General features: G+C 45.6%; 1 protein-coding gene across 1 annotated transcript in view; it reads right to left on the bottom strand.

Annotated features, from left to right (window-relative positions):
- Window positions 1-327: 327 nt before the first annotated feature.
- Window positions 328-20,525, bottom strand: part of RAB31 (RAB31, member RAS oncogene family) — a 130,178-nt gene continuing 109,980 nt past the window's right edge. Inside the window, exons 6-7 of the mRNA XM_042910638.1 lie at window positions 17,659-17,768; window positions 328-3,752 (exon numbers count right to left, since the gene is read on the bottom strand). Of these exons, the coding sequence (XP_042766572.1) occupies window positions 3,655-3,752; window positions 17,659-17,768 (208 nt within the window). The 3' untranslated portion in view covers window positions 328-3,654. The remainder of the gene's footprint in view (window positions 3,753-17,658; window positions 17,769-20,525) is intronic.

Genomic DNA, 20,525 nt, shown 5'->3' on the forward strand with positions numbered 1-20,525 from the left:
TGAGCCGAAGTCAGATGCTTAACCGACTGAGCCACCCAGGTGCCCTTCCACAATCCTGCTTTGAGATACATTTTGATGTGTGAGAGATCTTGCATTCATTTTCATTACCCTGTAGTTTTCATCATGTGACTGTGCCACATTTTATTACTGATTTCCTTAGGGGAAGACACTTTGCTGTTGCAAACAGCGCCAGCCAACATCCTTCTACATGTCCTCGTGTGTACAGGTATGCAAATGTCTCTGGGGAATCACCTTTCTCTATTCTGAGGTGACTGTGGTTTAAAGAAAACTACCCTGCTGGGCATTAGAAGACAAAGACAGAGCTGGTAAAACTTACAATATTTATTAGTATGAATCAGTGTTTGTTAAACTCAAAATAACAGATACAGTTGGGCGATGTTGAGGGCAATGGCTTACTATAGAATACAAGGTGGAGAGACCCTAATCGTCTGCCGCAGTGTCTTCTATATGTGAGAACTGGGTCCAGCCCAGACAGAAGCCCTTTATAAAAATACGAGAAAAAGGAACGGTTTACACGGCAGAGCACTGACACTGGATCACTGGGTCTGCTTTCAACAATGGCGGTTGAAAGAGCGCCCTAGACACCAAATGGGTCTGAATACAGCTCAGAGCCCTTTCGTTTACAAGCTGGCTTGTAATTCAGCCCGCTGTGAGCACTGCAGAGCAAGGTGGCGTCCCGCCAGAGGGGCTCAGCTTCAGCCACCGTATGCCACACTCCTTGATCTGAAAGGAAGGATTTCTGTCATCCAAACCTCCCTCAGAAAATGAATTCAGGGCTCATTGGGGGCACAGCCCTTTCGTTGGCTAGAAGTTAGTTTTAGGCCTTCAACCCTCTCTCGTCTGCAAGGTAACGTCCTATTCGGCACCCTGATGTACCATTTCAACTGTAAAATGGCAAGTCAGTTATGTACCTACATAAAACGTTTGCATGACTCCAGCGCCATCGTGGGGGATCCCACGGGGAAATAACCCCCGTGAGAACCCGTGCCTACACGGTACAACACATAGGCACGAGCCAGGCCCAGCCGGTGAAATGGATTACGTGTCGGTGGTAACAAATACGAAATCATATTTACACATATACACGCCCGTGAAAGGAAAGAAAACGGAAGGAGAAAAGCAAAGTTTGGAAAATTATGTGAAGGCTTTCCATCACGTGAAACTTCTTGACGTTTTGGGCCTTTACGTAATATCACGTGGTTATAATTCAACTATCAGAACAGCCAGAACGTGATCGCGAGGCCAAAGAAAGAAAGTCAGAAAGCTTCGTTGTGGACAAAGCGCGAGCGTCTGTCTTCAGGGAAGACTCCGTGTTTGCATGAATGCTTGTGCCCGAGTGCCGTGTACTCTCTTCACCAACTGCTCAGAGTACTGATTATGTATCTATTGCCATCTGACTGGCCTGAATAGTTAAGGCGGTACAGAAAGGTAAAGGAGTGGTTCACACCCTCGATGGGCTTCTGGAAGAAAACCCTGGGCTCATACGTGGGTTGCTCGCTCGCTGCATGTGATTAACATCAGCTACTTTCATGCAAGCTGCAACCGCCGAAGGCCCAGGCCAAGGCTGTGAACCCCACTGGGAGGTGTTAGCACCTTAGCTGGGCCACCGGAACAGCTGTCTAGAGACAGACCCAGGTTCTCAGGGACCGCTGGATGAGGAAAGGCTCCACGACAAGCCCGCGTGCCACCTGGAAAGGGGTCGTTCAATCTGCAGCCCCAGTTGTTTAACTTTCAAAAGGGGCGCGACAGTCACTCGGCTTGCAAGCAGAGTTGACGATGTGGAGAAAACTCTAAAAAGCCCAGCAGGGGCCCTGCTGAGACATCCCAGTGCCACTTGCTAGCAGTTTTTGAGGTGCCTGTCTGGGAGAGCTAAGAGGCCCTCTTGAACCAAAAGTAAGTTTCTCCAGCCTGCACATCCTAAGATGGTCACGCTACTCTTTGCCATCGGGGTGTGACAGTTGACAGTATCTGACTGACAGCATATTCTTGAGTTAAAAACAAAACAGAACACCTCAATCTGCAATTTCCGCCTGTTTTCTTGATTGCAGTCCTCATAAATTAGTGGCAGCTTGGCCGCGGTCTCTCAGAGACTCTCGCTTTTTTTTGGCGGTGATCTCAGCACCTCTAACCTGTCTAGAGCAGGGTGGGCACAGCCATGACAGGACTCGGAAGCAGCAGCTCGCACTGGGTTACTGGGAGTTTGAGGTCTTCTGTCAGCTCACAATCTCTCTCCTGGCTTTTACATTATAGGTTTTCTACTAAAGTTTGCTGGGTCTTGAATGTTCCTAGCAAAAAAGGGAACCAGCCAGCCCTGTTACCAGGCTGCCTGATTACCCCCACGCAAGGCATGGATCCAAACATCCTTTAAGAATTTCCTTCCAATATAAGCCCTAATAGGAAGCCAAGGGCTTCTTGATCCCAGATATTGATGGACGTCAGAATGGTAATAAGATTTGGATTTCCAATGGAAATAGCTTTTCTTCCTTTCCATGCCTTCTCTCCCTTTCCTTCCATCGGATTCAGGCATCTTTAACTAATTGAGCAGACAGGGCATCTAGAAGGGAAGGTTTTATGAAAGCCTACTGTCAGCTAATTAGCATTCCAGGGTTGGACCTCCGGGTAGCCCTAGCGCCCACCTGCCCAAGCCTGGCATCTTCTAGAACGCTTTCTCCAATTTTGTAATGTCGGGGGTCTAGAATCTTAAGGTGCTGGTGCTCCCTCTGGCTGGCTTTCCTGTAACCTATTAGTTGATATTATTAGGAGTGTGCCCTAAGATCTAGACTCGAACATCCCCTGGTTAATTTGCCCCCTAGATATGATGCCATGACATACTGTCTTAGTAAAATCATAGTCTGTGCATTAACCTTCCCTAAGAGGGTAGGCGTTTATTACTGTGGAGACGATCATACCAGACAGTCTCTGGAAAAATATTTATATCCTACATCTGTCACCGCTTACGCGGTAACTACTTAAATGATTCTTTCAAACTAGGCCTCCCACTCCCAAAATTGCATGCGATATCTTAGTCAGATTTGGTGTGTTTATATATGACTGAAGGAAAACGGGCACCAAGTAAAAGAGATGTAGACAACAGTTTCTAATGCATCTTTCTTCACTTTCATCATGGCTCAAGTCTGTAGCTTGAGTGATGGGCCAATTACACTCCATTGAAAGGTAAATTAAATTAAATTAAATTAAATTAAATGAACCTTTCAGTGAAGGCTGGTCAGGTAACAGAGGCAGTGGCACTGAAGAACTTAATGAAATGGGGCTGGGGAGCACAGGAAATCAGAATGGATCACCACTTTGGACTCTCACACATATTAAGCCGATGTGGCTGCTGTACAAATTTAAGAATATTTGAAGGTTTTTAACAACAACAACAAAAAATCAGTTGTACTCGTGACCTAACACCTGTTCCCTCCCATTTGCATTTCATGCACCAAAGGCCATTTTGTGGCAGTGTGGCGGATTTTTCTAGAAGCCTTTCCCAGGGACAGTTCCTGCCCCACCACTGCAGGTCTTCTAGGATGCCAAGCCAGCATCCCACTTCTCCCTATGTGGGGTGCCAAGCTGCCGAGAATGGGAGGTCGGCTCTGGCTTCTTCAAGTACTGTGGACCATGGCCCACGGGTCAGCAGCACCGCCGGCTGGCTTGCGTGGCTGGCTTCACAAGTTTGATGGCTCCATTGTTTCCATTTTCATGGGGGTCCAAGGGTGGGATCTGGCGACCTGGAACAAAGAGGAGGCCAGGGTTGAGTTTCTTCACTCTAGTCGGCACCACATACGCATTGTGACCCTGCTTCAACACCTCCCCTTAATGTTTGGGTTGTACAGGGAGTAGAGGGGTCCAGGCTCTTTTCCCTCCCTCCCTCCTTGTTCTGCTGCATGAAGTTGGACTCCTGTTTAGGAAGTTGAGGAAAAGTAAAAGCAGCCTCCTGGGAATGTGGATTTCCCTGGATCTGGAACCCCGTGCTCCAGAGGAAGGGGCAAAGCTCCCAGCCACCTTCTCCACACCAGCAAGGGCCCACTGCTTCCTCTCCAGCCCTCCCACGGGTCTGTCCTAGCGGAATGAGCTCCTATATGGCAGCAAGGCTTCCACAGTAACTGTGAGGGCTCATCTTTTCTGCTTCTTCAAGTAGAACCCGACTGGGAATTGTAATCTTCCTAATAATATCATCTGTTAACACCTAGCTCCCCATCCTGCATCCTGCCGTGTGCAAATAATCTTATTCTTACTTAATGTAATTTTAAGAAGTGTCCTAGAGTCTCTGCAAAGAAACACAATGTAAAGATTAAAAAGGCGATGGTGGAGGTTGGGGAGGTGGTAGCTAAAGGGTATGTGGTTTCTTTTTGGGATGATAAAGATATTCTCTTTTTTTAATGTTTAATTATTTTTGAGAGAGAGAGTGCGCAAGCTCACACGTGAGTGGAGGAGGGGCGGGGGGGGGGGGCAGGGACAGAGGATCTGAAGTAGGGCTCCACCCTGACAATGGACAGCCCAACGCAGGGCTCGAAATCAAGAACCAAACCGTGAGATCCTGACCTGAGCATAAGTCAGCCGCTTAATGGACTGAGCCACTCAGGCCTCCCGAGATGATAAAGATGTTCCAAAACTGACTGTGTTCTTAGATGAACATCTCTGTGTATATGCTAAAAACTACTGAATTGTACACTTCGAACTGATGAAATGTATAGTATGTGAGTTTTAGGTCAATAAAGCGGCCTTTACAAAAGGCGACGGGATCTGGAAATAATATTTGTTTAGAACCTCGCGGTTTGCAAAGATGTTCGCAGACACTGTCTTCACTTAATCCCGGGAGGTCGGCGTGATGGCTGTTAGTCTCATTGTTTTACCAAGCCTCAGACATCTCAGGTTACATGCTGAAAGGCACATCCACAGTAAGTGGCACGTGTGGCTCTTTAATTATAACCTACATCTTGATTTTCTGATGGGTCCCGAAGCCTGTGTCCTTCTAACTGCCCCGCGTTAGCCCTCTGTGCTACATTCCTATGCCCCATAAAAAGTAAAGGTTGTTCAGATGAGCTCATCAGTATATCAGTTCACTAAATAATCAGGGATTAGAAATGGAAGGGAAATCAGTTCCAAAGACAAAGTCCTTCAGTGCCAGTGGATGTTACCTGCGGACTATAAAGAGTCAAATTGCCTGGAAGAGGCAGAGTCGATGACAAAGATATTGATGTATTGCGCAGATCGGGTGATATGGCCACTCATCAAAGCCCAAGCAGAGAGGTTAAGGTCATTGGCAGTTGGCCCAAATCCGAAATCAATGGTAGAACTCTTCATCTCACTATGAAGCGGATGAGAAGATTCCAATAACTTCTGAAGCTACTACTCCAGTCAGTTCCCGGACAGCCAACCAAACTATGCAGAGCTATTGCACACCGGTCTCCAAACAGCTCAGTCCTGATCCAGAAGCAACTGAGAATGTCAGTATGTACTCTTCTCCTTTGGACATGCTGTGGTGTTTTTTTGTTTTTTTGTTTTTTTAATTAGTCATAATTAAAAGGAAGTAAACAAAATGCTCCTTCTAGTTTGTCAATCTTAAGCGATAGACGGGAAAGTTCCCAACGACTACCCATAGCCTGATTTGTTTAGGTCAGATCTTGCCAATCAAGCGTTACTTCCTCCCCAAGAGGAAGCGCTGTGTTTGGGAGGAATGATGGTGCCCAGTTATATCATTATTTAAATGTGTAAGATTTCAGGTGCCTCCTGGATGTGTTCGGTGCTGCAACAGGGGCTTTTGCTTTTGCATCTGGAACACTTGGGGCCAAGATTATAACTCTGATTGGTGGAAGCCGTTGCCCTAGTTAACTAAGACAAGTACCGTTCACTGATTACTATTTTTGACAATATCAGAATCAACATCCTATGCCAACATCAACTTCATGTTATTCTTCGGTTGTTAACTCTAAAGTCAGCAAAGTAGAATTACCCTACTAGCCCTCTCATCTTTGACTTTTTCCACATGCCTCATGCTGTAACTTTTCGTAAGGTTTTTCCTATGAAATGCACCCCAAATACAAAAGAAGCTTATGCATACAATACACATTGAAGTCACAAAGGTAGAGTGAAAATCTAGAGACAAAAGGCATATGGAAGGCACAATGGGAATGAATGTCCGGGCAACCCATCCCCATCTGCCTTGCTCTGTCCTTCCTTCTCCCTCTTTCCTGCCTCCCACTTCTCTCCTCCACGGGCAGTAACCAAGACAACGTTTAGACCACAAGGTTCAGGAGACCCACATCACGCCTCAAGCAGACTCCTTTGTTTTAAACTGTTAGCAGTGTTTTCGAATCAGTTGTTCAGCCTGGCTTCGTAGAGGCACCGGGTCCCATTTATCTTCAGAATATGCAAAATCTCACTTATTGGAACAAAGTATTTCTCAAAGACAGAGTCAGACTTCGTTTTTCTCCTCTGATAAAAAGAGTGCTGAGATCTGAGAGGTGGTGTCGCAGTTACGTGAACTTGGACAAGCTAGTTAGTGTTTTCAAGACTTCCTTTCCTCGCCTATAAAAAGAATGTGAGACAGTAACTTGACAGCTGCTGTCCATATCCCTCCATGGCCACTACCAATGTGGGAGGAACTAACGGCAATAAACGGGGCCTGGGTGCCCCTCGGGTGGAGTCTGCATGGGGAGCAGAGCTCAGGTACTAGGAGCGGGACCCGTCCTGCTCTTCTACAAAACACAACCTGGGACGGGGCCACCCATCCCCGCTTCAAACAGTGAGAAGAAAGGAAATGCTTCCATTTTAGGGCAGAGGTTGAGGAAAGCTGAGTCATAACGACGAGGCAAGCACCTTAAAAAGAGAAGGAAGCCAACAGTGCTGTGAAAACACAAGAGCTCCGATCTTGTGATCTGAGTTATTTGGAACTTACTGAAAGGTGAAATGCACTTAGACAAAGGAATGGCTCTGGAAAACGGCCAAGGCATTTTGTACCAAGGTGATCACACAACTGAATCGGTATTAATTACATGGGCATAGAATAGGACAAATATATTAGAGACACAAACATCTGAAAAGGCTCTGAGCATCATCCTCTGTGGGTTTCCACTCTTACAAAATGTCCTTTGAGTACACGATCTCCGTAATGGGTCATCCTTGAGCAGAAATCCCAGGCCAGGGTGTTTATTTTAACAAGGTTCAGATTGTGTAAGATTCTGCTTGGGAAAAGTTCAAGGGCCGTTTCTTTGTTTTGTTTTGTTTTTTGTGTTTTTTGTGTTTTTTGTTTTTTTTTGAAATTCAGTTTTCCTGAAAGTTGGCAGCCCAGAGGAAAAACAGGTTTTATAAACGGTTCCTCAGGAATGCGATACGTGAAAAAACAAATTGCAAGCCTATAAATGTGATCATGGCTCTGGACTGGGGACCATAAATGCTTTCACACACAACAAAAATAAAACAGCGTGCTTGGCTACAGCTGTCCTTCCTCCTTGGGTGCAGGACGGGCCATTCCCTGCGTAAGCCTGGAGGCCTCCCCGGTTAATTCTGCTGTTCACATTCTTCTCCCCTTTCATCGCAGTTCAGGATTTACTTGGCTCGGCCATTTTCTGTTGAGTGTTAGAGATGCTGCCATAATTGCTCTCTAACTTCCATTTCCTGATCCTGATTTTCGGAATCATCCTGATTAGTAAACTGACCAATAGGACTTGAAAGTAGTTAGCCTTGATAATGGCCTTCAAGCCTCTCCATTTAGAGAGGGGCGTCTCTATGGAACACTGCCCTTACAATGGGGACAGGGGGGACACTCATGCCACTTGAGTCGTTCAAAACTGCCCTTTAACTTCTGTAAAGAAGATAATCTTGGAATTACTAGATGACCTTGAATGTTAGAGTCTAGACCCAAGAAATGAGCTAACATTCTATATAGGATCAGAATGACTTAGGAGACACAGAGTGAGTTTCGCCAGAACGGCTTGCAGGAAGTCCAGGTCAAAGATAAGGACAGCCTTGACCCTGGTGACATTAAGAGAAGTAGAGGAGCACCTGGCTGGCTTAGTTGGAGGCGTGTGGGACTCTCGATCCCAGGGTTGTGAGTTCAAGCCCTACATTGCGGGTAGAGATTAAAGATTAATAAATAAATATTAGAAAGAGAAGTAGGAAACAAGGATGGATGGGACTGCAGGAAGATACTTGGGAGGATGTGACAATTGACTGGAAGTAGGGTGACGAGAGGGATAGAGAAAAGCAAAGATAGGGGCCCCTGGGTGGTTCAGTAGGTTAAGCTGTGATGACAGCTCAGAGCCTGGAGCCTGCTTTGGATTCTGTGTCTCTCTCTCTCTGTCTCTCTCCCTCTGTCCCTCCTCCGCTCTGTCTCTCTCAAAAAATAAATAAACATTAAAACAAAAAAAAAAAAAAGAGAAAAGCAAAGATAAATGTCTAGGTTGCTGAAGGAATGGTGACATTCACAGAGAGGGAAGAGGGGGAGGTCGCCACTGGCTGTTAGACCAAGATGCCAGATAGCTTCAAAACGGGGAGGCCTAAGTTACTCGAAAATCATTAGACTTCCTTACCATTCAAGGGCATCTTTTCCTTTTATTTTTCTTTTGAAATTAATAGACTCCATTGATTGAATAGTTTTAGGTTTACAGAAAAAGTTGAGCATATCGTACAGAAAGCTCCTAAGACTCCTCCCCTTCATTCTCAACTTTCCCCCTTTTAACGACTTGCACAACTGGGGAACATTTATTATGAGTGACGAACCACCATTGATTATTACGAACTAAAGTCCACAGGATACATTAGGGCTCATTTTATCAACATCCTCTGGGTTTTGATAAATGCATAATGGTAGGCATTCACCGTGACACACAGAATAGTTTCACTGCCCTAAAAATCCTCTGTGCTCCACTATTCATCCCTCCCGCCTTCCCTCCGTGAGCCTGTGGTGACCACTGATCTTTCTACTGTCCCTATAGGTTTGCCCTTTCCAGAATGTCACGTAGTTGGAATCCTATAGTATGTAGCCTTTTCTGATTGGCTTCTTATCACTTAGTAAGACGCATTTATTCATGCACATCTTTCTACGGCCTGATAGCTCATTTCTTATTATTGAAGGATTATTCCATTGAATAGGATACGTCCCCTCAATTTTTTATTTTAACACTTAAAACATGACACAAAAACACAAGCCACAAGGGGTGCCTGGGTGGCCCAGTCAGTTAAACATCCAACTCTTGACTTTGGCTCAGGTTGTGATCCCACAGTTTGTGAGTTTGAGCCCCACATCAGGTTCTGTGCTGACGGGGCAGAGTGTGCTTGGGATTCTCTGTCTCTCTCTCTCTCTCTCTCTCTCTACCCTTCCCCTGTGTGCATGCTCTCTCAATCTCAAAATAAATAAGTAAATAAACTTAAAAAAAAAAAAAAAACCACAAGCCACAAGGGAAAAATCTAACAAATCAGACTTCATCAAAATTAAAAACTTCTGCTCTTCCAAAGACATTGTCAAGAAAATGAAAAGGTAAGCCACAATCTGAGAGACGATATTTGAAAAAACAAATATCTGATAACACGTATCCAAAATATACAAATAATCTTTAAAACTCAACAATAAGAGGGGTGCCTGGGTGGCTCAGTCGGTTGAGTGTCCAACTTCAGCTCAGGTCATGATCTTACGGCTTGTGAGTTCGAGCCCCGCGTCGGGCTCTGTGCTGACAGCTCGGAGCCTGGAGCCTGCTCTGGATTCTGTGTCTCCTTCTCTCTCTGCCCCTCCCCCACTTGTGCTCTGTCTCTCTCTGTCTCTCAAAAATAAGTAAATGTAAAAAAAAAATCTAAAAAAAATTAAAAACAACCCTCAACAATAAGAAAGCAAACAACTCAATACAAAACAGGCAAAATTTAAACCAACACTTCTCCAAAGAAGACACAAGGATTGCAAATAAGCACATAAGAAAGCACTCAACGTTGTTAGTCATTAAGAAGATGGACATTGAAAACACAAGGAGAGGGGTGCCTGGGTGGCTCAGTTGGTTGAGCGTGTGACTTAGGCTCAGGTCATGATCTTGCAGTTTGTGAGTTCAAGCCCCACATCGGGCTCTGTGCTGACAGCTCAGAGCCTGGAGCCGGCTCCGGATTCCGTGTCTCCCTCTTTCTCTCTGCCCCTCCCCGTGTGCGTGCATGCATGCTCTCTCTCGCTCTCAAAAATAAATAAGTCAACTTAAAACAAACAAACAACGACAAAAAGAAATTGCATGATTCCCTCATGGAGAGGCAATCTCTTGCGCAAGAGGCTTAAAATACATAGCAACCGATCACTCTGTGTAAAATTTATTTGCATCCTGATCCAGACAAACTGTAAAATGCAAACAAAGAAACCATTTAGGGCAAACATGAGCCATATTTGGCAATATTAATATGATAACGGTATTATGATTACTAATGTAATAATGAAATTGTTATGTAAAAAAAGTTACATTCTGAAAATATTTACAGGTGAAATTTGGAATTTCCTTCAAAATAATTCAGGTGGAGGAGAGTGAGGGGGAATGTGGGGGTAGAGATGAAATCAGCTTGGTTATGAGTGCATGTTGGTTCACTATGGTGTTTGGTTTGCTGATGTATATTTAACAAATTTTCCAAAATAAAGCCTGATTTAAAAACAATTTTTTTTAACATTTTTATTTATTTTTGAGAGATCGACAGAGCACGAGTAGGGGAGGGGCAGAGAGAGAGGGAGACACAGAATCCGATGCAGGCTCCAGGCTCTGAGCTGTCAGCACAGAGCCCAAGTTCAGGGCTCAAATCCACCAACCATGAGATCATGAGATCACAACTTGAGCCGAAGTCAGACTTACTTAACCAACTGAGCCACCCAGGTGCTCCAAAAGCAAAAGAGAGAGAGAGAGAGAGAGAGGGGAAGAGCACATGAGCAAGGGAGGGGCAGGAAGAGGGGGGGGAAGAGAGAGAGAGAGAGAGAGAGAGAGAGAGAGAGAGAGAACGCAAAGCAGGCTCCACACTGTCAGCACAGAGCTGGAGCCCACAAACTGGGAGATCATGACCTAAGTGGAAACCAAGAGCCAGCCACTTAACCAACTGAGCCACCCAGGCGCCCCAAGTCTGATTTTATTTTTGTTTTTGTTCCTGTTCCCTGGAATCTCACCACCATGAAACAACCACTATTCACATTTTAAGCCTACGTATGTATCCCTCCACCTGTTGCCCAGAATACATTGTTTACTTACTATATACACTACATGGTTCAGACTTTATAAAATCAAGATATTATACAAACCAGTCTGTAACTTCTGTTTCACATTCAGCAATTTATCTTTTCATGTCAGGAATACAGATATACATCATCATCTTAAATCACTAATTTACACTGGTGAATCGTGGTTGGTTGGTTGTTTTTTTTTAAACGATTTCCCACCTTTGGGACGGTTAAGTCATTTCTTGCTTTTCACCATTATGAAGAATGTTATCCTAAACTGCCATAGGCAATGAGCAATGAGGCGGACTAGAAGTTGCAGGCATGGTTCCGGAGGCCCTGTCAGCCTTCTAACACCGGCTGCTTGCTTCGTAGCTCTGTGACCTACAGCAGGTTACAGACCTCTCCAAGCCTTAATGTCCGCGTGTGTAAAACAGGGATGGCAACAGCGCCTGTTCCACAGGACAAATGGTGTACTGATGAGTTAACATACATGTAAGCAATTTCAACAATGGGACAGAATGCGAACTTGCTAGGTGTTAGACATTACTGCTACATTTTGCACCCCTGATCAGTGTCTGCTTCAGAATCATCAGGATAAAAGATAACGCATGTTCAGGGCTTTTGATACCCCCGTGTGTCCATATTCTGAAAACTACATTATTTCACAGACATCCCCTATTATTGCAGTCCCTAAATTAACTTTTTGGATGTAAGAAAGTAGACAGGAGATACAGGTCTTTGTCCTTTCCTGCGACTTAATGGCCAAAGTTACCTTCATTGGACAGCTTGCTACACTACTATGAAATTTGCAAATGCTTTGTTTTGTTTTTAAATTTCTTTCTCCTGCTCCAAACAAAAAGTAACTACTGGAGAATTTCAAAAATCCAGAGCACTTAAAATAGCTAACACTCTGTGCAAAGAATGATCACAGAACAAAACCTGATCACTGCCCACAAGTCTTAACTTCCTGCCTGTCGAATGAACACTCTATTCTGATTTCTCCAAACCAATATGCTTGTACCTCTAATTATATTCACTTGTAAAAATATTTCTCACCTCGTTCTCAATCTGCTAACCAACCAACAAAAAACCTAGTTTGATGTCCACAATGTCTCCAGATGTGATTTTCAGAAGAAAGCCTTGTGTTCTCTTGTCCATTCAAATTAACCAGAACAAAAGCACAGCTGTCTGGCCGAGGTCCCACCCCCAAACAGACTTTTTTCTGGTGAGCCTGCAGCCCCACCTCTTTTTGCCCTCAGGGAGAGTTAAAAACAACACCACCAACAACAAAATGGTATTGGAGTTGAAATGATTAAAATCTACAAACCAAAACTTGTGTTTCTCACACTCCAGAATCCAGTCGGCCAAGCTCGCAACAGATGCAGCCCCAAGAGAACCTGCTCATTGGCTGGCCGTCCTCATTCCAGGATCGGGGACCCAGGGAGCACGGAGCACACGGCTCTCTCCCTCGGCCCCCCAGCCTGGCCTGTTCCCGGTGTTACTGGCTCCACTTCTGAAAGATTTTTGAAATTCACGTCCACGCCCCTCCGGGTCCCAGCCTCCTCTCACCGGCGTGACTGCAGCGGCACCCTAATCGGGGAGCCATTTCCAACCTTCCTCCCCCTGTCCACTCCCCAAGGGTGATCGTTCAGCGTGTACTGGGTATGCCACACCCCCCTTAAAATCCTCTCGAGCCTTCCAGAGTATCACCTCCTTCTTCCCAATGCAACGCCCGAGCAAGGACCTGGCTCCGTCTCCACGCTCCCCACCCGGGGGTGCCGGAGCTCGCCACCTGCCGTCCTGCGGCCTCCTTTCTGCTAAATGCAGCCCACCGCTTCCGGCCTCAGGAACTCAGCTCACGGTGCTCACTCGACTTGAGGCTCCTCCTGAGCTCTTTGCCCAAGTGGACTCTCCCCATTTTCCAGGTCCAGCTTCAAATCATTTCCCTGGGAAGATCTCCCCCACCGAACTCAAGTCCCCACCTGCCACTATTCCTGCAATCCTTGTTCTTTTGCTTCAAAGCATTTATTACAACGTGTCGTCATATACCCATTTGGCTCTCTGCCGACAGGCTGTCTCCCTACTTGACGGCCAGTTTGTTTTGTTGACTGTGGTGTCCCTGGCGTCTGGCAAGGCACCTGACCCACAGAAGAATCCAAGATCTATTTGTCGAATAAATGAATGAAGACATAGCTCGGCCTCTCCAACCGGCCGGTGTCATCCAACCTTAAGTTCCCGTAGAAGACTGACTGTGTTTCACTTGATCTGGTGACCACGCTGAATTACCACCTCCGGGAACATCATGAGGTGGGGAGGAAGATCCAAATTCAAAAAACCGAATTTGGCACCATCCTGTCTACGCGTCTTAGCTTCACGGGGAACACGACACAGCAAGACCTGCTCGCGGAGAACTTGCATGAGGGGCACACCATGTTCTTTTAACGCGCTCACTGAATTTAACCACTTAAAAGTGTTCAAGTGTCAGAACGACGGGGGAAACCGGAGGTAACCTCGGGAGCCACCCACGAGAGTTGGGGCAGGTGAAGACTTTGTGAAGGAAAAAGACATGAACTGGACCTTCGAGGAATTAAGGTTTGCAGGAAGGAGAAGAGAAGCATCGCATTGATGGCCCGAGACAGCTAGTGGATGGAAGAGGGGATCAAGGCAAGGCCCGGAGCTCCGGACCCTGCCTTTCAGGATTACAGAGTCAGGCAGAGAGTAGTTGGCCAGAAGAGTTGGGTTTTCATTTGTAACACCGTAATGAGTAAACGGCAACAAGAATATTCTTTGTGCTTTCACACACCAACCGGAACACTCAAAGGTGCCACAATTTTCTCGGCCAAGAAGAATTATGTCTTAACTCAAAGAGGAAAACTGATGTTCAAATTAAAGGCATGAGACCTCAAGAAAGGAACAGAAACAGCTCTGGGGAGAAATGCATGGAAGGGAACGAGCCATATGCAGTGGGGCAAAGGAGATCCAAAAATGTCATCGAGGAGAGGGTCCCTGGAGGAATGCCAGTCAGAGCACAGTGTGGGGACAGACCGTGTGCCCATCCCGCCCCCCCCCCAAAATAAAACAGGGCAGCACCTTTACAGGGTCCTTTATAGGGTAGCTTTAGCCTTTGAAAACAGATAATGCTTCGTGAAACAATTTCCTGTTAGTAAATACATTAACTCCTGCTCAGAAAACTCAGTGGTCTCCTTTCTGCTTTATGAACACCCTGGGAATACAGAAGAGGAACGTTGGTCTCTTCACCCAAGTCGATACGAATTAATTTTGCTTAAACACACCTTCTTAAAGGGCTTTTACTCTCACCACTTTTACTGTATCCTTTCTCCCAGGCACGTTTGTCTCTGGAACACTGCTTTGAGGAGCATACAAGTCAGCAATACCCCATTCTATTTTGAGCACAGGAGGATCACATGTAACACAAGTAGGAGCAGGAGAGAAAACATAAATGCAAAGTCGGCCGCAGTGTATTTAGTTGTACTTGGTACTGCATTTCAAGTCAACCTGTAATTAGGCTACAACACCCGGTTGTGAAGAAATTCACCCGAAGGAGTGAAGACGCCCCAGCGCTTACAGCACCTACCTACAAGGTCTTGCTGTGAGCCGAGTATCTAGAAGCTTCTTTGCTAAGGCAATTTTTTTTTTCTTTTTTGAGAGAGCGGGCGAGCAGGGGAGGGGCAAACGGGGGAGAGAGAGAGTAAGAGAGAGAGAGAAAGAATCTCAAACAGGTTCCGCAGCCCTCGTAGAGCCCAACGCAGGGCTTGATCTCACGACCCTGGGGTCACAACCCAATCAAGAGTCAAAGGCTTAACTGACTGAGGAACCCAGGTGCTCTGTAAGGCAGTGTTAACCAAAGCATAATGAAACAGAAGCAAGAACTTGTTTCTTTCACCTGGAAGACGAAGTGATACAGCTGTTCTACGGCTTATACAGGAATTAATTATTGGAAGCCATCATTACCCACTGCTTTAAGCAAAACACTTGCTTTTTCTTAAATGAAGCGGACCACCAAGATCTTGGGAATTCCTTACTCAAAGTCCCCATCACCTTGAGCCATAAAGTCCTCCTAGGGGTGAACAGGTGTATACTGGCTGGACCGCCCAAAAAAATATCTTTCAAGTGGAGATGTTAACACTTTCGGCTTAGGCTTATTTTCTTCCTTGCGGTTCTTATTTCGCTCTTCGTTTTTTTTTTTTGTTTTTTTTTTTGTTTTTTAATGTTTTTTTTTTTTTTTTATTTTTGAGACAGAGAGAGACAGAGCATGAGCAGGGGAGGGGCAGAGAGAGAGGGAGACACAGAATCTGAAAAGGGCTCCAGGCTCTGAGCTGTCAGCACAGAGCCCGACGCGGGGCTCGAACTCACAGACCGTGAGATCGTGACCTGAGCCGAAGTCGGACGCTTAACCGACTGAGCCACCCAGGCGCCCCTCGTTTTAATAATGATCTGTGTAAGCCTCAGGAAGTCTCCCAGCTCATGAAGAATCCTTAAGCTGACTCTCAGGTATGCAGAGCACTGTGTTTCCTTCACTGGGCACTGCTGGCCACACCATCTGCCTTCCAGGGCTAAAGCTGGGGGAAGGGCTCTAGAACATATAAGGAGCTGCACAAAGGGAGGGGGTCAATGTCATCAGGAGCTCTCTAGCATCACTAAGCAAAACCTTTAATCCAAACAAAGTGCTGAATGGTCACACAACTTGCCTAACACACCAGAAAAGCCAGACGCTGCCAGAAAAGAATGAGTTTGATCCGAGGGAAAATGAGGTTAATGGAATGAGTTCAAGCCAAACTCTCTTAAGAGGCCGCCCAGCATTCCACAGCTACAGAGGACAGCTGAGCATTCCATCTATGGCCCATTTTCAGGACGGAGCAGGAGTCTGGGGATCCAGGGTTTCCAACATAAAATTACAGCCTACCACCCTCAAGTTCAACCACTAAGGTCAATGCACTTGGATTGACGCTATTTTGTTGAGAGGGTGAAATAACAGCGGGCGAACGAACCCTTCTGAAGGAGGACAGGAGGGAAGGTGACGTGGACCCCCATGAACAAGTGAGGCTGGGCCGTGCAGGCCTTAGCTGTGCGTTCTTGCGCATTTCCGTATCATGTAAGTAACCCCGGTCAGAGTTCCCCATCTCCAGTGAATTCCCCATCAAGCCAAGAGAAACAAACACAATAATCCCTGCTGTGGGTTCTCAGAGCCTAAAGTAAGGAACCAAAACCAGTTAAAAGGAAATCAAATCTGTTCTGGGAAATGAAGGCCCCTCGGACGTTGAGAGCACCGCCAACTATGACCTCAGGCAGAAGAGAGATCAAACCGTCAGTTTCCCCTCTGGAACTCCCTTCTGGAATTGTCTGGGGCCAGATAAGATCTTTGGGAACAACTGCCAACTGTTCAGGGGTTCAACTTTTCATAAGGCGGGGACCCTGGGCCTCTGCACCTCAGTAAACATGGACGCTTCTGCAAAGTCCCCGATTATGCTCTGGAGGCATCTCAGGACAGTTTCTCAAGACAGCTGTCAGCAGGTAGCTCTCTGAGGGGACCCAGCGCAGACATCTTTACCAAAGAAGCTGTGAAGGGGAAATCTGGCCATCGGCTGGGAAACAGCTCTGAAATAAAGCTTACTTATGGGGAACCAGCATAAAGGAAGAGAATTATAATGTGACCCTGAACAGGAGACAAAGAAGAGAGCGGACCCTCCACTAACTGATCAGAAATGAGAGAAACCTTTACAAAATCGACTGTCTGCCCAGTCCCCGATTTCTGGTTTTGAGGGATGGAGACTCAGTTTTTGTTGATGACCCCCAGGCAAAAGAAATTACTAACTTATTTTGGGTTTTTTGTTTTGTTTATTTTGTTTGCTAGAGTCCTTCCGTTTAATGCACGACGTTAGTTTTCTATACCTTATCACTACTTATTTTATTTCTCTTCCCCTCAACATACGAACATAAAATGCTACCACATACACAACCTTTTTTAAGTTTATTTATTTTAAGACAGAGAGAGAGAGAAGAGAGAACCAGCAGGGGAGGGGCAGAGAGACAGGGAGACAGAAGACCTGAAGGGGGCTCTGCACTGACAGAAGAGAGCCTGATGTGGGGCTCGAACCCACGAACCGCGAGATCACGACCTGAACCTAAGCTGGACGGCAACTGACGGAGCCACCCAGGTGCCCCATACTCAACCGTTTAATTAAAATGACTTATTTTGCAACAGAGGTACTTTGTTTTGATTCATAAAACACAGAATCAACAGGGTAAAGCACAGAGCTATAGAAATTCAGAATCGGGAGGCACATATAGGTCCAGACTCACGAGTACAGACTGAGACTTTTATGTCCATGGCATCAGATAAATTCACACCGAGGGAAAGCCTGAGTGCAGCCCTCTGTGATTTTATGCTTTGACTCCCAGAAGCATGCAAATGCAGGCAAAGCTGAAAATGCAATTCAGGTACTTACTGATTCCTTGAAAGAGCTCTTCGATATTAATAGCATTTTTTGCACTTGTTTCAACCACGACAGCACCTATGGATTCGGCATATTCCTTAGCGTCCTTCAAGGGAACTTCCCTGGAAAAGAGGTCACACCCGGACAGAAATGAATGCTCATTTGTAAAATATAAATAACCCAACAGACCAACGAAAAGCTCACGTGGAAACAGCTCCTTTACTGTCCTGCAGGATGACTCGATTGCTCAGCAAGTATTGAAAACCTAGTATGGGGAGAACGTTTTAAAATCTGGTCTCTGGCATCCCTGGAGGTTAAGATGTGCATGTATAAAATGCTGTCCCTGGTCACAGAGGGGAAGAATTCTAGATCATTAGAAAAACTCGTTATGAAGATGGCAGCATATATTCCAGCTTTCAGAGTTAGGGCTGATTTCAATTCTTTTCCCATAAAAATGACTCATTATATATTTTCAAAATTTTGTGCATGCGTGTGCATGGTCCTGCATACACACATTCTTTTGTAGAATTTTTGCATATTGTCTTTCACAAATCAGAGAGAGTATGTGACATGATTTGAAGGTCTGGTAATTGATGTGGTCATAGCTACAATGCAATATGACATAACCGGACTTTCACCTTTAAGAGGCTGTTCCTGCAAAGGACGTGAACTCTGTTTAAATGAATAATCCAGAAAGACATTTATTGATCTATTTTTAACGTGAAGATGCTGTGGCGGATCTGAAGGTTAAAAAGACACCGGTCCTATTCTCTAGAAGTTTAGTCATTTATTCAACAGATATTTATTGAGCGGCTATTATATACCAGTCTCTCTGGTAGGTGCTAGAGAAAACAGTAATCCCCATCTTCTGGAACCTACCTGAGAGCAAAGACAAACATCCATAGTTACTCTTAACCCACAACACGGTAACATCTGCAATATGGGGATAATAAAGATGCAATAAAGCACTTCAGAATCATCGGAAGTGTACAGAAATACAGGAAGTACAGGAGTACAGGAAACGTACAGAAGTACAGGAAGTGATGCATTTCGATCGATGGAATCTGGGAAGATGAGTGGAGTGCGGCCAAGAAGGGCGTAGAACATGAGTAAGAATTTGTGATGCCACCACCTGAAAAAGGCCCCAAGGCAGGGGAGTACCTCATCCCCAGATACTGTTAAAAATCAATTCTGCACCCAGCTCTGCCTTGGATGGATTTGCAAGTGAATGGTCTCAATGGACAGGAGGTCTTGAGATGGAAGGGGGTGGCCAGGAGGAACCACAGCAAATGGGCTAGAAGACACCCCACACCTGTCTCATGCCCAGCTGCCACTGAAGGACAGGAGGGCAACAGAGTCAGCACCACATTCTAGGGGAAAACGGTACACAAAATAGGCTACAGTGGGGAGTGAGGAGAAGAATTTGGAAGCCCCTCTCATGCTGTGGCCGAGAGAAAATACAATGCTGGACTAGATGGATGGCTACAGGAAAGAAGAAACGTGGACAGAAAATCAAAACTGGGAGCAGGGTGACGAGACTGTATCCCTCTCCCACCTCCTTCCCGTTGCTTCACCCCTCCAAATGCCTCCTGAATGGTTTTAACTGGCTTATAAAGTTACTGGGGAAATCGTCCTTGGCATTTAAATTCTTTGCGGACCCCAAATCATATGAGAGGAGGGCTTTTCGGGTGCCAGCTGGAGAAGGGCCCAAGGAGTCAGCCGTGGTAAAGGCAGCTGCCCTTGGATTCCAAACCAGAGAAAAAAAGCCTCTTGAGTCATGTCCTTTGGAATCTGTTCTTCCATAATCTTTCTTACCAAAGACCCACTGGGAAAAACCACGCTCCTGAATCTATACTCTCTATTGTTTTCAACATACAAGCCCCAGGCTACTCACTAAGATTGAAGGGGGAAAAAAAAAGAAACTTGAGTTCTTTGATGGCAATGAATTTTACATTTAAAACATTCCAGAAAAGGGCTCTTCTGCCTTCAAGTTGGCATGTTACCCTAGTTTTCATTTCTTTCTGGCAGTCTTTATCAAACCACAAATAGAAGGGTGGGGCTCATCTCTGCCCAAATGTGGTTTCAGGTAAGACAAGCCATGTCCTGCTAATGTCTACCTGGGGTACGGGTGATTCTGGCCAGCAAGGAAGCTTTGGAGACCCCTTAAGTGAGAGCAGATTACAAATACAGTTAAATGCTTCCTTAGCCCCCCTTTCCTGAGTCCCTTTGTGAGGGAAAGAGGAATAGCATAGTTTTTGCCAGGATTAAGGCAAGTGGCTTTAACACACAATCCAAAATATCCGTCCTGAGCATAAGAGTAAAAGCTCACATGGGCTGATTATCTCACAGTCTACAACACCGGACCTTGAAATGGAGAGATAAGAAAAGTGTGTCCTCACATTCTTCCATGTTTAGAAATGGTCTCATGAAATAAATGATTCTTCCAAAGGGACACAGTGAACCGGGGTGGAGGCAGGGTCTAATCGAAGACCCTCTGGCTCTGACCACTTTGCTCCCATCAGGCCTTGAGCAACATAACCACCCAATGGGCACGCATGTTCCTGAGGCCATTCTTTCGATCATTATAGACAAAGAATATGTGAGGTTCAAAAGATCCTCACGCTGTAATACACTGGAGTCAAGGGTGGAAGCAAGGGAAGGGCATAGCCCATCCTAAAGAAGAGGCTCTTACTCTGAGGCTGGAGGGCCAGTGAAAGTCCTTCTAACAATGAACCGAGACCAGAAGGACCAACCACTCTTGGGTCTGTCAAAATATATTTCCTCTACAGTGATATAAAAAGAAATACGTATGTGCTCCTTCTTCTTGCTTCTCGGCACAGAGTTCCCGAAACCAGGAAGTTTCCTATGTGGCAGGCGTG

This window comes from Panthera leo, chromosome D3 (genome assembly GCF_018350215.1).
Source record: "Panthera leo isolate Ple1 chromosome D3, P.leo_Ple1_pat1.1, whole genome shotgun sequence".
Taxonomy (NCBI): Eukaryota; Metazoa; Chordata; class Mammalia; order Carnivora; family Felidae; genus Panthera; species Panthera leo.